The sequence below is a fragment of the Olea europaea genome, chromosome 12 (genome assembly GCF_002742605.1).
Source record: "Olea europaea var. sylvestris chromosome 12, O_europaea_v1, whole genome shotgun sequence".
In the NCBI taxonomy this organism is placed as follows: domain Eukaryota; kingdom Viridiplantae; phylum Streptophyta; class Magnoliopsida; order Lamiales; family Oleaceae; genus Olea; species Olea europaea.
The window spans coordinates 13,572,428-13,588,355 of NC_036248.1; the positions used below are offsets into that span (position 1 = coordinate 13,572,428).

Below are 15,928 nucleotides of genomic sequence, written 5' to 3' on the forward strand. Positions count from 1 at the left end.
ATGGAAGAGGGCAACTCTCATCATTACAACTTTGTTGGGCCAATAGAAAAATTAGAAAAGCCCTTCTTTAGACATTTTTTCTGTTTCCCTTTTGGGATTTGCACGGTCACAATCCAAGGACAAAAGAAACGGACATTACCCGGTACACTTTTTTGTTAAAGAAAAATAATTTTCATGAAAATTTTTATCCATCCATCTTGCAAGATCTGCTTATTATTACACTAATCATTTACCCTTATTTTTCAAAAATTCTATCAATACATACCTTGCCAGACAAATTCTAAATTAATTTTTGTATGTATGCGGAAAAAAAAAAAGGAGAGATGGAACAACAAATGTCAGCCTAAAATTAACAACTCAATGTGGATAGGCCTTTTGAAACAAGTGTATGACCTTGTTTGTGTGCGCTTTTTATGAAAAAAAAAATGGAGCTATGTTATAAGTGAAATAAGTGCTTACAAAAATTTCGTATGTATGGATGTCAGTGCTCATGAGGATATGTTTGGATTTGCTTATGAGCTTAGGTGGGCCAAATTGACGGCGTTTGGGTTGTTTTTGGCTTAGTTGGCTAATGTTGGTGGTGGTATTGATGAGATTCTGAAGATGGTGGTAGTATTTTGGAACTTGATTTCGATGCTGACAGTTGCAGTGACAGCGGAAGATGTCGATTGACAGTGTTAGGATTTTTTAAAAAAAAATTTGGTGTTACGATATGTAGAATTATGACGGTGGTAAATCGTGTGCTACCACCTCATAAATAATACTTGTATTCGCTTAATGCCAAGATTTGAAAGATGGTGATAGCGTTTGGAAAATTGATTTTGACCGTGGTAACAACAATGGTTGTGTTTGGATTATTTTTGGCTAGGATATGTCAAAAGTTATTGTGGTGAACACACATTACCATACAAGTAATACCAGTGCTGTTACCTTACAAGTAAAGAATTTTTGTTAATTCAAATTGAATTAAGTAGGTCATGCAATGATGACATCAATTATAATAAAAAGTAAAAAATGCTAACACATCGTGAATAATATTCACGTGAAACCAAATTAACACAAGTATTTATATCATCTACCTGGTATTTGTATTATTTAAAAGACGTACATTGCTCAACTAAACATAAAAAGAAAGCAACACTGAATAAGATTAACCCACCACTCTTAAAGTTTACACGATATTTTCTTGCTGAAGTCGAGAAGTGTTAGTCTCGAGGCCCCAATACTCATACTAGCGACATTTTGGAACGGATGACCTGAAACCACTGCCTCCTCTTCAAGGGAGGCTAACCGGAAGCCCCTGCACAATACAAACGAACTCCAGTAAATCAAATGTGAAATATTCATATTTCTTTTTTCGTTCAGTTTTGCCAGAGTACGTTATTTGCCTTGATGGGTATAATAACTAACTTCCACTATCCACTGGTGGAAGGGAGAGTCGTAGCCATACATCTAGCCCGAGACAAGTGAATTCTAATGGTAATACATGAAGCATCATGCTTCTAACAGTTTGTAATTAGCAGTTCTCAGGAGCAGGCGAGATTGAAGAAACATGAAAATAATTCAATAAAAATACCTTCTGAGATTGTAAAATCAAGTCAAAAAGCCAGAAGGCGAAGATCTACAAATACCACAGTAGACTTAACCAGTACTAACACAATACAGGTTAACTATGCTCTGAAAGAGTATAGTTGATATGAATGAGCAATACTCAAAAGTACAGCTGGGGGAACTAATAGAGTCTGGAACATATACAATTCACCACAGATGGGGTGAGTCAAATTTTTTCTTCAGATTCACAAAATCCACGAGGAAGAAATTTATAAATTACCCTCTAGCTTCTCTGCTGGTGAAACCTCAAGGTTGCATTCTGATTTACGTAATGCATTTCTTGGTTCAACTTGCAGAAACCAAAACCAGAAATTACGTGATACATTTAATGCATGTTTGTTATGCAGCACTAGATATGATTGGACAACATGATAAACAAAATTTAGCTCTTTTTTGTCTACATTTAGCCCTTGTTTGGTTCCCATTATTTTCTCATTAAAATGAAAAATATGACCTTTATCATCACATCAAGCCACTAAATTTGAAGGGGCCTATAATGACGATATTTTTCATTCTCGTTCTTCCAAAAAATGAGAAACAAACGGGGGCTTATTTTCTTTTCCGTCCAGTTAAGAGTCCTAAGTAAAATTAACCCATCAAGTCAAGTTTTGCACATATGATGAAAAATATGTACCTGAAGTTCTGGAAGTAGCTAAGTTCTTTGTTGCTCGACCAGAATCCCCACTTTTTTGCTGGTTACTATAGTCCTCTCTAGGCACCTTTAAAGATCTTAGTTTCGACGTTGATCTAATGGTATGTATCAAAGGAGCATCCTCTTCCTCTATTTGCATTTGGTTTTCATCTTCAGCATCTTGATCGGAGCCACTGATTGAATCCTCTTCATCGCTTGAAGGTTGCTCATCGAAAAGTCTTTTTCCTTGTATATTCTGCTTCTTGCGTGGACGACCCCTGCGTCTCACAGTTACCCCTTCTTTCTCATCTGCAACTCAACCCATACTAAGCTCTTAGAACGAAAATGCCCAGTGCTGTGTTGGGAAACTCATGAATACGAGACATATGAGCATGTTAGGCTAAGCTTACAGTTTACTTATAACTTCCAAAATGAATATTGTTTTTAATTGATCGAAGTTGGAAATAAGTTTACTTTGATAATCATGAATGCATTAATTTTTAAATAAGTAATTTTTTTTACTTAAAAGGAAGAAAAAACTAACATATCAAAACATGTTTGGAAATTTAATTTTAAGCATAGAGCTAAAAATGCTGTATCATGGAGGTACTTGATGTTGGACTAATCACAGACAAATCCATGCACCACCACCAGCAAGATCGCTACTTTAGTCAAGCACAACTAAGACAAAAGCATGTGATTTTTTGCCACTCCTGGATAACACATCTTTCCATTAAAAAGTCCCCACCAGAAAAGAAAAAGAAAAAGAAAAAGGGAAGGAAGCACAATGTTACCTTGTAAACTTTCATTTTTCGCATACTTCTCCCGAAGGGATTCCAGAAACACATGATAAGGGCGCCACCCACTGGGATCTTGATCTGTCTTCACATTCTCAGTTCTTTTTTCAACTCCTCTCATACTAGTAATATAAAAGCAATTAATTATTAGCTTGCAAAAATATTACAGACCAAAGAATCATGGATACTTCAAAATGCCTTTATTATCCTATATGGAAAATGCCTAATATAGGAAAAGATAGATTACTTATATTTTAGATACAACACAAGCATGCCACAACAAATCTATCTTATTATTGATAGTTGTTACACCAGCCGCGCCATCATCATAATCCTCTTTATTATTATGAATAATCAATCAAGTTCAGGATCACATAATTCTAAGCGGATTAAGAAAAGTTTGATAAGGTAAATTATAGAAAATCTAACTAGTCACATCCAAGTACATAAAATTGTTTATACCCCTTTCCAGTAATCTTCTTCATGTTTAAGAAGAAACATATAGGTAGATATATATCAAAACATAGTAATTATTAAAAAAAAAAAAAAAGTGCATTTTAAAATACTACTGCGAAGTTTTATATATCTTACTCAACTATATGAAAATAAATGATGAATAGTAAACACTGAAGGTTTCAGTTCTATATGTATAAGTAATATGATCATATTTTTTTCTTCTTGAGGTTGCTATTTGTGTATTTGAACATGCTCCAAATATATACATATCAGATCATTTATCAAAATATGTATGCATTTCAATAATTTTTTACTGCTGCAAACCACGATATATCACATCTCAACAATTGTATGAATCAATATACATTGTATCCATAGCATTTTGTATCCAACCATCCTTTCTAGGCACGAATATAAATGTAAGAAAAAGCACTTACATGTCAAGAATATCAGGTGTTGGAAGTTTGGATACAAAATGCAGCACAACACCGTCCAGGAAAGAGAGCTGCTTTGGAGCATCAGAAAAGGCATAATTGATACCTTCTCTGACGATGTTCAAAATTTCTGATTTATGCTTGTTTCTAGCAGCACCAACATAAGATCCAGAGAGCCTAGAGGCAAGATCTTTACATTCCTGCAATGACTTGCTTGACAATGATTTGTCACTGCTTGATGAAACTACTAATAGATACCGTTGATGGGACTGGCCAAAGAAAAATTCAAAGGAAAAAACACTCATCAGCATTAAGAACAAAACAATAAAAGATAAAATAATAATTTGCATTACTTGGACTATTGTCAAGCATTACTCTTTTGGGGTCATTGAAAGGGACTCTGAGTAGTCCTTCAAAAGGATCAAAATATTCCTGAAATTTTTAAGAATACTCATGTGACAGGGTTCATATTCAATACTCCTCACAGTGTCCAAGTGAAATAGACCAAAATCAAACACTGAGGACTTGTAATTCATTGTGTAGATGAGTAGTTCATCTTCAACTATATTTTCCGGAAATATCCAGTTCATTCCAGAATTTACAGAATTCATTTTTCTGATGCCCAACCCAAGAAAATAAAAATAAACCAGGCGACCACTCCTACACATAATACACTAAAAAAGAGAGAGAAAAAAACTACACACTAACTTGAAAAGGAGATACAAAAATATCATATTATATACAGAGATTTCGCCACTCACTGATATGTAACAAGTGCACATGAAGAAAATTTTGAAGCCAATGAAATCATTTTTATTGAGACAATGTAAATTTGTAAGCAGAGGGCCAAAGCAGCCCTCAGGTACCAGGTCTTACCGTTTTCAGTGCTTCTAGAAAAATATTTGAAACATCGTCATATTTTTTCTTTAAAGCGGTTATCAGGTGCTTAATAATCTCAGTCACGCTGGTTCCATACATCCCAAAGCGAGAAATGATCTCCGGACCAAGATGCTCCTGCAATCGTTATTGCCATAGAACATAATTATTTTTGCAGTTGGTAGTTATAAGACACTACAAAACCAAGGAATAGTTGCAATATCAATCCACAATATTGGAGACCATAGGCACTTGGGCCCTTGTTCTTATCTTTTGGCATTTGGATCCCTGATTTTCAATATTCATAGTGAATAGGTCCTTTTGGACAGAAATTGACCAAAACATTCATTAAACCCAGTAAAATATATTTTCCTACGAAAACAAAGATAAAATTTAAAAAAAAAAAGAATAAATAAATAAATATATATATATATATATATATATATATATTGGGAGGAAACACCTTGCCCATCCCTCCATAGAACCCTGCCCCTCCTCCCCCATCATCCAGCCTCCCTCCCCATAGTGTAAATGCTATCTTGGAATTGACCTCGTTTATTTGCTTGATGCCTGACCACAAGATTTAAGGTTCATTATTTGTATCCAAATTTGTTTTCAGTTTTTGTTCTTATTGTAGAAAAAACAAAGCTGAGGTTCAGTTGTATAAGTTGATACAGGGGAATGTGTCAGAGCAAAATGAGAAAATGTGTGGAGAATACTGGCGCAATGCTATGGAAGCCTGGCCGCATTAGACCATGCAAACCTGCTACCTTCACATTACTATAGTTGTATATCGTTGATTGGACTCCCGAGCAAGGAGCTGGAAGGTGGATGGGCAAGCCTGAGGAGTGAACAATGGGGGTGGGAAGGAGGCTGAACAGTAAAGAAGGGGTCGACGGTGGGTGGGGTAGGGTTTTTTATAGTTTACATGGTTGCACATGAGAGCAAAATGTCATTTTACTGCATTTAATGCCCGTCTTGGATGTTTTGACTCTTGAAGGATCTTTTTTCTACGTATATTGACGGTTGTGGGAACCGAGTGCCAAATTACTACAAAAATTAGGTCCTGTAGTTGCAATTTTCCCTAAAACCAATATACCTTCAGGCATAGGTACAACTGATTATAGCTAGTGTCTTTCATAAATAATGACAATTACTCAAGAACTAACACTAGCAAGAAATCGTCAATTTTGAGGACGAGATCTCTATGATTCTGTAGGCCGAAAATAGAGGACATTAAAGTATTAAAAATACAAACAATGATAGCTAACCATAGGAACTGAATCGTTAGCAACCAACTTGGTTGCAGCAAGTATGACAGTGTCTCTGTTAGTATCCTCAATATATTCTTTGTTACCATCTTCATCTTCGATCTCATCTGCAGGCATATCAAGAAATGAATCAAGGTTTAAAGATTAGCAGTTCAGATGAGTGCAGATCATCAGCGAATGTGGATCCAACTTTTAAGTAAAAGTGGAATTTATATCATTTTACAATCTTATTACGCCTATGTCCGTGTCCATACAGTTCTAAGATGCATTATTACCATACTGGGGAAAAAACAAAGAACACATGCACCACATGGAGAAAAAGATTCAATCAAAAGAAGTAGGGCCATGTTTGAGCCACATTTAAAAAAAAAAAAAATACTCTTAAACAGTGATTTGATATCATTTCAACCACACATTTTTCAATAAAATAATATTACACGCAAATCCTAAACTTTTCTTTATTTTTTAACCACACATTTTCTATCAATACACTATTCAAAAATGCATTCTAAGAAAAATAATGTGGCTCAAACAAGGGCTAGATGCAAAGATTGAAAAATCTAACACAATTATGACGACCACAAATGTGATGACATATTTCTTTACGGCAAAATGAAAAGAAGTGTCTGATACTTACCATGATGGTTATAAGTTGTTTCTTCCAAATGCAGAAAGCGTAAAAAGTACACATCAATGGGGATTGAGCAAGGATCAAACTCCTTAAATCGTCTTCGATTTTTCTTGTGTTAATTTTTTCAACAATTATGTCACACCAACACAAAAATCATATCCAAAATGGAGAATGACAACTATGACTACAATCTGGGATGGGGATTGGGATCACCTTCTTCAAGATTTCCCAGATCCCTTCACCAAAATACCTATCCCCCACCTCTCCTCTTCTTTTTCCACTTTTGAGGGATAGGCAGGGACTGGTTGCAGTGATCAAGTGTTAAGCTACAACCTAGTACAGAATAAACCAGGTGATACATTCAAGGTACGGTTGAAATTTTTTTTATATATGCCAGTAGATAGATGTCAACTAAAAATACATTTTCGTCATTGGTTCTATAATTTAGAAATGCACATGCACCACAGGTAAATATCACCATTCATTTCCATATTTCAAAGCAAATGCTCTTCACATACAATGTAACGCCCCGAAAATTTTATAGAATGAAATTTATTTATTCTCTGTGCTATATATTTATATTTTGAAGTTGAGGGACTAATGTAAAATATGTTTTAAATTCTTATATTTTTGGGTCAAATAATTAGATATTGATAGAGCGAGTTTTAGTATATCAATATTGGACTCTTTTTGTAGCCCGTAATTAATTAGAAGACTTCAACACTAGAAAATGTAATTTAGAAATTAGTCTACATCATGTTAATTCCGATTAAAAGAATACAAAGTTAATAGAGTTGGTAAGGGCTTGCAATATTAATTAATTAAAATTATTTTCCTCTTTGAATTCCTACCCCCACGTGTTTGATATGAAACCAATAATATAGTACAATTCAAATCACTTTTTGAAACCAAGTACAAGTTGGCAAAGTGTCCTATTTTTAATGGGATGATTATACTAGGAAAACCAATAGTAGACTATACTACTAACTCTACATTTGAAACCAACTTTTATCCAAATTCCTTTTGTTACGCAGTTTTCAATTCTAATTGTATACAAACTCAATCGAGAAATACAACTATAAATACTGCAAGAATTCCCATTATTTCATCACAGAAAATAAAGACAGCCATGGTAGAGAGAGGAGATTAAAAAGTATAAAAATAAGAGAATAATTTTTTACGTGCTATATTTTATTCTTTCCAATATTTCAAAATCAAGGTAAGAAACTTTTGTGCAAGTGGTTTGTTTCCGTATACTCTTATGTATTCAATTAAATATGCATGAATTGCCAGTGGACCTTTAGATTTTTTAGAAAGAGATGAAATTCTACAAAAATTTAAAAAAATCTGAAATGGGTGTGTCGCTTGATCACCGATATGCTCTATAAGAGAAAAGTGGTATGAAGTGTTTATTTAGTTGTTACATATAATTGTGAATGAAAACTGCACATATTTTACAGAATATTTTTAAATACTCTTACAATAATTTTACAGGTTAATTCAAGTTGATTGAATCTATGACAAGATGGTAATGCGGGCTGCCAAATGGATCGAAGAAAAGGTAAAAATAAATATTAAATTTTTTTCCGTCTTTAAATTTATTAGTTAGTTTAATTTATTCAAAGACATGTTATTTAATTAGTTAGTTGAATATGGTTATATTTTCTATTAAAATACAATTTCCAAGTTTAGTTTAAATTTATGGATATTTCAATATTTTACGTTTAGAAAAATTTATTTTTATCGTTCCGTATTTAAAACAAACAAAAGTGAGTTTTTGGTGACACTTCATATTTGGAGCGTTACATACAAGTTCTCCGAATCATTTCTAGTTTCATTTCAACATATAGCACCACTACATAAAGATGATTCTTTCTTTCTATGAAGCATACACTCCTAAGTCCTAACAAGTAAATTTTGCTTTCCACTTTATGCGTCCTATTTTTCTAGTTTGTCTACTGCTGGGTCAATGCTAGACAGCTCGCAAGGACAAGCAAACTTCCATGAGCAAGCAAAAGGAATCAGAAATAAATATAAAAAATTTAAAGTAGCACAATCACTGAGGTGGAGCAAATATGAACTTACGGAAAAAAAAAATACATAATTTTCTTCATTCCAAAAACACCAATAACCATGGGAAAAAAATCAATCCAGAAATTGGTAGGACATAAACCCTACAGTTTTAAGACAAAATTTATTCAAGACATGTCTAGGAAGTGTTTATAAACGGTTTAAAATATAAATAGATAGAAACGAGTGGTGGATAAGTGGTAGTACTTGTGGATCCTTCGAAATATGTGGATAGAAGTGGCTTGAGTGTTTATTATAAAAATGAGCCAAATATAGGCTTAATCTCCTTGCGTTCAATAATCTTTCAAACGCTGCAACTATCTTCAGAGTTTTAGACATACCCCTAGCAGTAAAAACTCAAGCTCTCCCCATTTAATGCTCTATAGCACAGCAGTGGAAATATGAGATATAATTACCTGAAACATCAAGTAGTTGCTCACACAGTTTCCAATATTTTTGCACAGTTGACTCAACTGGACAATAACCAAGAATTTCCAGCTTTGTTGAAGCAAATTTACTCTTTTTGAACAAACACCATAGTTCAGCAAGTATAGAACAGACCTTTAGAACAATATATATTTGGTTAGGTTAGTGTCAGTAAAATATAGACACCTGTAACGTTCATGTATCAAGCTAAAGAGTGCTTACCCTACATGCTAACTGATATCCACTTCCACCTTCGACTTTGGGAGGATTGCATAGATAGTAGTCAAGTTGTTCAAACAAGATACTGCGCTTCTCCAACATTAGAGAAGATATTGATAACTCAGATACTGTTTCACTGGATATTATAGAATGCAGGCACCAGGCAACATGCAAATACATGTTCAGAAGCAGAAAGGTGATGACCTGAATAGTACAAGCATTATTGTCAAGCACAATTAAAATAAACACATCATTCTGCAAACTCCAATTGCCTACCTCCTCATCTATGTTCCTGAAACGTTGAAGAATATGTCCGAAATCTCCATACAAGCTTCCGATTGGGACTTGCCATAACAACTGAAGTTCATACAATCGTTTCAGATTTACAAGCAGTGAGTATTCATCATCACCATTCTGCAGACCAAGAGTTATTGATTTATATGGCTTCAAAGTCATATAAAGATAAACTCAAATAAAAATATATATACCACAACATCTTTTATCGCAGATTTTAGTTTGGCAATAAGCTCATCCTCTAGCTCCTTTACTTGATTTCGGGCAAAATCTTGCAACTCTCCTCGGCTCTCAGTGGCACAGAACTTGACAGCTTTCACACATGATCGTAGAGCATCCTTCTCTCCATGCTTAAAGAAGGCGGCTTTCATAAGTTGAAGAACGGCTTTAAAATTCTGAAAGAAAAACAAAACAAGCATTCACTTTCCATCATTTGTAATTTAAACTGATTAATCCACATGGCCAAGGAATGCTAAAAAAAACCCACCTGTTCTTTACTCTTGAGTGAATAAAGCTCAAGATTAATATGAATAATCACTTCAACCAGAGGTGCTACTTTTTCTTTTTCAGCCATAAATTTGTGTAGAAGCTGAGGATAATTCTTCATCATGGCATTAGTAATATCGCGCCTATTGCTTTCAAAAGCTTCCTGCGGTCAGAGAGAACAACTTGCTATCAACTCCTCTAAGATATGAACCAAAATATGTGCAGACCAATATATTATGTTGTGTGTCGAATCAAGGGTTTAAATTTGAAGCCATCCTCAGACAAGCCAACAAGTAAAATGTGAATGTTAATAAGTCCTAGAATTTGCATAAATTGACAATCAGACGTTAAGAATCACAATATATTAATGAAGACCTTGTGCAGCTCAGAACGTGGATACATTTTTTAATATTTACCTATTTTACCTTTTTTACTGACTAAGAACATAAATGGATTTTAAATCAGATTGGTTAGTTACATGTTCTCAAATCCGATTGCATGCTAAAAATGGATCCTGCTAAAAGAAGCAATTTTTGGAGACCTGTTGATCCAATTATTTTACGAACTGGTACAGATTCCAAATCAACAGAAAACAAGACACCATTGTTGTAACTACACAGAAAAGTTTCTGTGAATTAGAGGCCACGTGTATCTTTTTTTTATGTAGAAAAATCTCGGACACAATGCAAGTTCAACTATGCATCCAGAATATCCACAGCTATGCAGCAAAATGAAATTAAATATCCCTTGAGATCTACACTAACAAGATAATTACAAAATACAAATTGACTTTAGCAATCAAAACGAGGAATAACAAACTTCTACAACTCACAAACACTAAAACCAATAAAAAGAAATAAAACAAGACTACTTGCTATATTTTGAACTAAAAGGTATTTGCAAAAATAAGAAATCAACTAAAGATTCACTTACCTTTTGAGCTTTAGTAAAATGCTGCTTTCTATTGTCAGTAGCAGGAACAATCCTTTCCCCCACTGCCTTTCTTACGGATGCGGAGAGAAGTCTAATCAAATTTGTTGCATCTACGTCATTGAGCTCCACGGATGGATTATCTTCCAGAAGCATACCAATGATGCACTTCCAGTCCTGCAGGTAACATTATCTCTTTCAGTGAGCAACACACTAACACCAGTCTCAATCAGTTTGACAAAAGTCAAACCCCAGCCTCAACCAAATGCAAGCTCTCTAGGAATCCACTTTGTGCTTCATATCGTGCACAGTTATTTATTTACTTATGTTACAGTTTACACATTAAAGGAAGGGAGGTGCCTGAAAGACGGATGAAGTGATCAGCCAAAACAATCAGGTTTCAAGGAAGACAAAGCAACTTTTAACCATGGATAAAGCAAAAAGATACTTCAAAAAAAAAAAAAAAAAAGGGGGGTCATAAATGATAAATTATGACAATAACTAAGTAACACCGTTAAAATTTTATTTGGGTTGACTTTTTATCAACAATGTGCAAATTTGTACAGACAAGTATGCTCATATTAATACAAAGTTATTTTTGTAGAATAGCTAGATTTGGAAAATTATGATCCCGGCGAGAAGAAGGCTAAATATTTTTCCCTTGCATCAGGTCAGGCAGCTTAAGTCCTTCCATCAACAGTTTCTACTTCTATCCTTTTCTAAATTTCTTAACAGAAAGCATGTGACGGGTGGGACAGGACAGTGGATCTGTAATCATTCTCGTTATTTCCCCAGTTACAGTACTACCCATGTTTAATGCATCGAACATACTTTCATAGCACCCATGTAATCCCAGACATCATCGATGACATATAAACTCAGTATAGGATCAGCTGAGAATTCCTTCAGTATTTGTAACATTCTACTCAGAAGAACCTCTGAAGAATCACTGTCATTTCCTGCAAAAGAACAGTTTTGAATAACTAAGTGTTAAAATTTCGCACACATCACATCTGGAGACAGTTCGAAGAAACCTGTTGAACGAGACTGCGAATCGTTGAATTTCTGTGCAATCAAGTGATCATAGACTAGTGCTCCAATGGCATGCCTGATTTCTGGTGGATCATCAATTAGTAAATCATATAAAGAACCTAGCTCTTCATCGGGAACAAGTTGATGTCTACAAGTAATAGGAATCCCTTAGTCAAGCACAAAATCAAACCTGGAAATGAGATTAACATAACAAGCTCATAGAAGAACATAAAAATTAGACAGTTAATAGATACCTTAGAAGCTGCTTTACAAGTCCTATAGCACAAACAGCCACAGAAATGTCAATGTCGTCAGCAAGCTCAAGCATCCGTTTGTAAAATCTCTCTGTGAAAAGGTTAAGAGATGGCACATTATCTTCGACCTCATAAAGATTTTGCAATGCCAGGACAGAAGCCTTTCTTACACCAGCAATCTTCAGATGCAGTAGAAAGCGAAAAGGCAAATCAAATATTTTTCACTTCCAATTAAAGCTAAAACCTTGTGATAGTAGGTAATACTTTAGTGCCAAATATGGCAACTTACTTTGTCGTTCAACGTCCATCCAAGATATTTCAAGTATAAATCCTGCAAGAACAGTGAGGGATATGACAGTACCCATACGCCAAGCGACTCTATGCATGACATTCGGATGTCTGGATCAATGTCACGGTATCGATGTACAAATAACCTTTGAAAGATGATGTTATGAGAAAGGTCAAACAAAATAAAGGATATAAAGCTTCTACAAGAATGAAGGTCAACAAGTGACATATTTTCACCTTAGTCTATGTTCACGAAAATACAACAGAGAATCATAGTTCATACCCAGTGAATAATTTACGCATCATCTCCTCCGTTACAGTTATCTTCTCGTGTGTTGTAGATAGCCTTTTATTAAGCGATTCTACACGAGGCCCGTCAGCCCTTTTCTTCTTTTCAGCGTTTAGCTGTCTTTGAGTAGTTTCTCGTTGTGCAGCAAGCATTTTAGCAACATTAATGAAGGAGGTGACGAGCTGGAGTCCCATTAATGAAGCGACCTGACGATAAACTCTGGGAGGAGTGCTGAAATGCATTAACAAGAACCAATTAGACTAATCAAGCTGCTCCAAATTTTTATAGTATAATTGAGTAACTCAGGAATAAGCATTTTACCATGACAATGCAATTATGTAGTCCAAGCATTTGTCAAATAAGATCTGATCAAATAGAGGTCCATTTTGGCATTCACTAACTAAATTATCCCAAAAATATACAAGGTTATCTTTGAAATTCTTGAACTCCCTTTTTGAATTTTGATAATCTTCAACTTCACCCTGAGTTCGATGTTAAGCAAAATAGAACTTACACCATTGCAACAAGGAAGTTAATTCATAAAACATTTCAAATTTTCTTCTAAAAACGACAAGAAGTGCACTGGCAGTAAGCAATAAATATATACAAGTACAAAATCTAAAAAGGGAAGGCTCATCAGGAATTTATGTACAGAAATTGGTGAAGGATACTCTCCTAGCCAAATTAACGAGATTAACTACTACATCATCCACAGCCGTTTCATCCAGGGACTCTTCTTCAAGACAATATTTTGCACCGCATGCCTGCCAGTGATAACACATTGAGGTCATTATATGTACCAAAGTCCTTCAGAGAATATCAATTTAATTGAAATGCAATGCAATCACCTCAAAGAGCATAGTTAAAAGTTCGGCCATTGCAGATTTTGGGTTCCCCTCATATTGTTCAACCCATCGCTTAACCACGTCAGGAATTTCTTTACCATCACCTTTGATAACCTCTGTAAATTTAAACATACTCTTTATGTCACCATGTCAAGACCATATGGTATTGACAGACAAAAAGTTGATTAAGCATTTAAAATTAGGTAGCCCAAAGAAAAGTTTGAGAGACAACAGTAGTGAATTCATTGGGCTTCACATATTTTTTTCACGTCAAGTGAAAGTGAGAGCTGAAGGAGAATGAAATCACCAAATGAGATGAGGTGGAGAGAAGGACACAGAAAACACACTTGAATGACAATAGGTTAGACAAATAATTTATAAAAGTAAAAATCAAAAATCTCATCTCGGTTGTATAATTGAAAAGAAGTGGATAAACAATGCATTAACTTCTGTGAATCCTTAAAGCAACCATCCGAACAACCTGACACGGTGCCACATCCTCTTCTCATCCCTACCCCTCCCAAAACAAAAGGATGAAAGATGAAAGACAATCAAATTAATTATCAAGGTCTAATTTACTGGCCAAAGAAGAGAACAAATAAATTTCCAGAGTACCAATTAAGGCCCTCAGACCGCTACATCATCACACCAATCATTGAAATTCAACATAAATTTTCAATAAGTAAAACTTCGGCTCCAATTTTAAACCACATAATCGAGGAAACTACATACCAATTAAACTCTGGTCTAATATGTGAGCCGAAGTGGAAGCACCTTCAGCAGCCCTACTTCGCTTAGCTTTCCGGCGAGGCTCTTCGAAGTCATCCGAAAAATCTTGCCTCTCCTCCTCCAGTTCATCCTCAATTACGTTTGTGCCAGTAACCCTAACCTGAGTCCTAGTCCTTCTCTACTCAAACAAAAATTCGCAAATACCCAACAAAATCAGTTCAATAAAAATAATAAAACAACTACAACTTAAATAACTAGAGGTTGGTAATCAGTAACCCTAACCGAACGGCGAGTAATTCTTTCTGAATGTTCTGGTTCGTCTTCCATGAATTAAGTTTGCTGTGCCCTTGAATTTAACAAATTTTTAGCATAATCGAAAATGCTTTGCACAGATTCGAACCGAGAAACTGAGACGATAAAAAAGAGGGCTATAAATGAATGTTCCCGCCAAAAAATCTGCTGCGCTGCAGAATATTGAGCAGTGAAACGGGAATGAGCAGTGAGCAACTGAAAATGAACCTTGTGCTGACGGCCTGCGCCTTTTACGTTTTTTCTTTTGGAGTTTAAAATATTAAGGCTTACTCGAGAAGCTTGCGAGGACGGGGTGGAAAATAAGGACAATGTTAAGCCTCAAATATTTTACTTATTGCTAACATCAAGGATTAGGACCAAATGTCGGGTATTTTTAAATTCACGAGTAGTCCGCATACATTGTGAGAGAGGGTGGACACCACTCGATACATACAAAATAATAATTAAAAATAATACCACGGCCCATAAAACAGAATTGTAGCTCTTGTTTGGGTACTATTATTTTCAAAGAGGAAATTTCACATAATGTCCATTTTCATCCAGTCATTTGCAAAAATGTCCACAATTTTATCAATATCCATTTTTCAATTATGTAGATGAAAATACCCCTATTAGCAAATTCTATTTCCACACAAGAATTCAAAATTTTCCATATCATTATAAGCCCTTGTTTGACCCCCATTTTTGGGTAATGAAAATGGGAGAATAGTATTTTTTTGAAAAATGAGAGGTTGAAAAAGAAGGAAAAATTTTCGATGTACGTATAATATTATTTTATGAAAGATTGTGTGGTTGAAAATAGGAGAGAGAAAAATATAATATAATAGAATGTAATTTAATGGGGGCCAAACGGGGGCTAAATGTTAATCAACATTAAGTCCCTGTTTGATCCCAATTAAATTAAATTACATTACATTCCATTTTTCTCTCTCCTATTTTCAACCGCACAATCTTCCATAAAATAATATTACACGTAAATCGAAAACTTTTCCTTTTTTTTGAACCACTCATTTTTCTAAAAAATACTATTCCCCCCATTTTCATTTT

At 34.7% G+C, this 15,928-nt stretch overlaps 1 protein-coding gene across 2 annotated transcripts; it reads right to left on the minus strand.

Moving 5' to 3' along the window:
- Window positions 1–961: 961 nt before the first annotated feature.
- Window positions 962–15,179, minus strand: LOC111405747 (sister-chromatid cohesion protein 3). Of its 2 annotated transcripts, XM_023034771.1 has the most exons (23): window positions 14,852–15,179; window positions 14,573–14,747; window positions 13,844–13,956; window positions 13,667–13,759; window positions 13,317–13,477; window positions 12,990–13,226; window positions 12,708–12,852; window positions 12,419–12,597; window positions 12,167–12,312; window positions 11,964–12,091; window positions 11,136–11,309; window positions 10,204–10,365; window positions 9,911–10,111; window positions 9,699–9,836; window positions 9,426–9,626; window positions 9,194–9,338; window positions 6,077–6,183; window positions 4,806–4,943; window positions 3,933–4,198; window positions 3,037–3,161; window positions 2,246–2,551; window positions 1,832–1,900; window positions 1,014–1,300 (listed from the first exon to the last, which is right to left on the minus strand). In XM_023034771.1, exons 1-23 carry the CDS (start codon window positions 14,894–14,896, stop codon window positions 1,287–1,289), a joined length of 3,468 nt encoding a protein of 1,155 aa, XP_022890539.1. In that variant the 5' UTR covers window positions 14,897–15,179; the 3' UTR covers window positions 1,014–1,286. The 2 variants fall into 2 exon arrangements, with proteins under 2 accessions (XP_022890540.1, XP_022890539.1); XM_023034772.1 differs by lacking the exon at window positions 1,832–1,900 and having other exon boundaries at window positions 962–1,300; window positions 14,852–15,178.
- Between the last annotated feature and the right edge of the window lie 749 nt (window positions 15,180–15,928).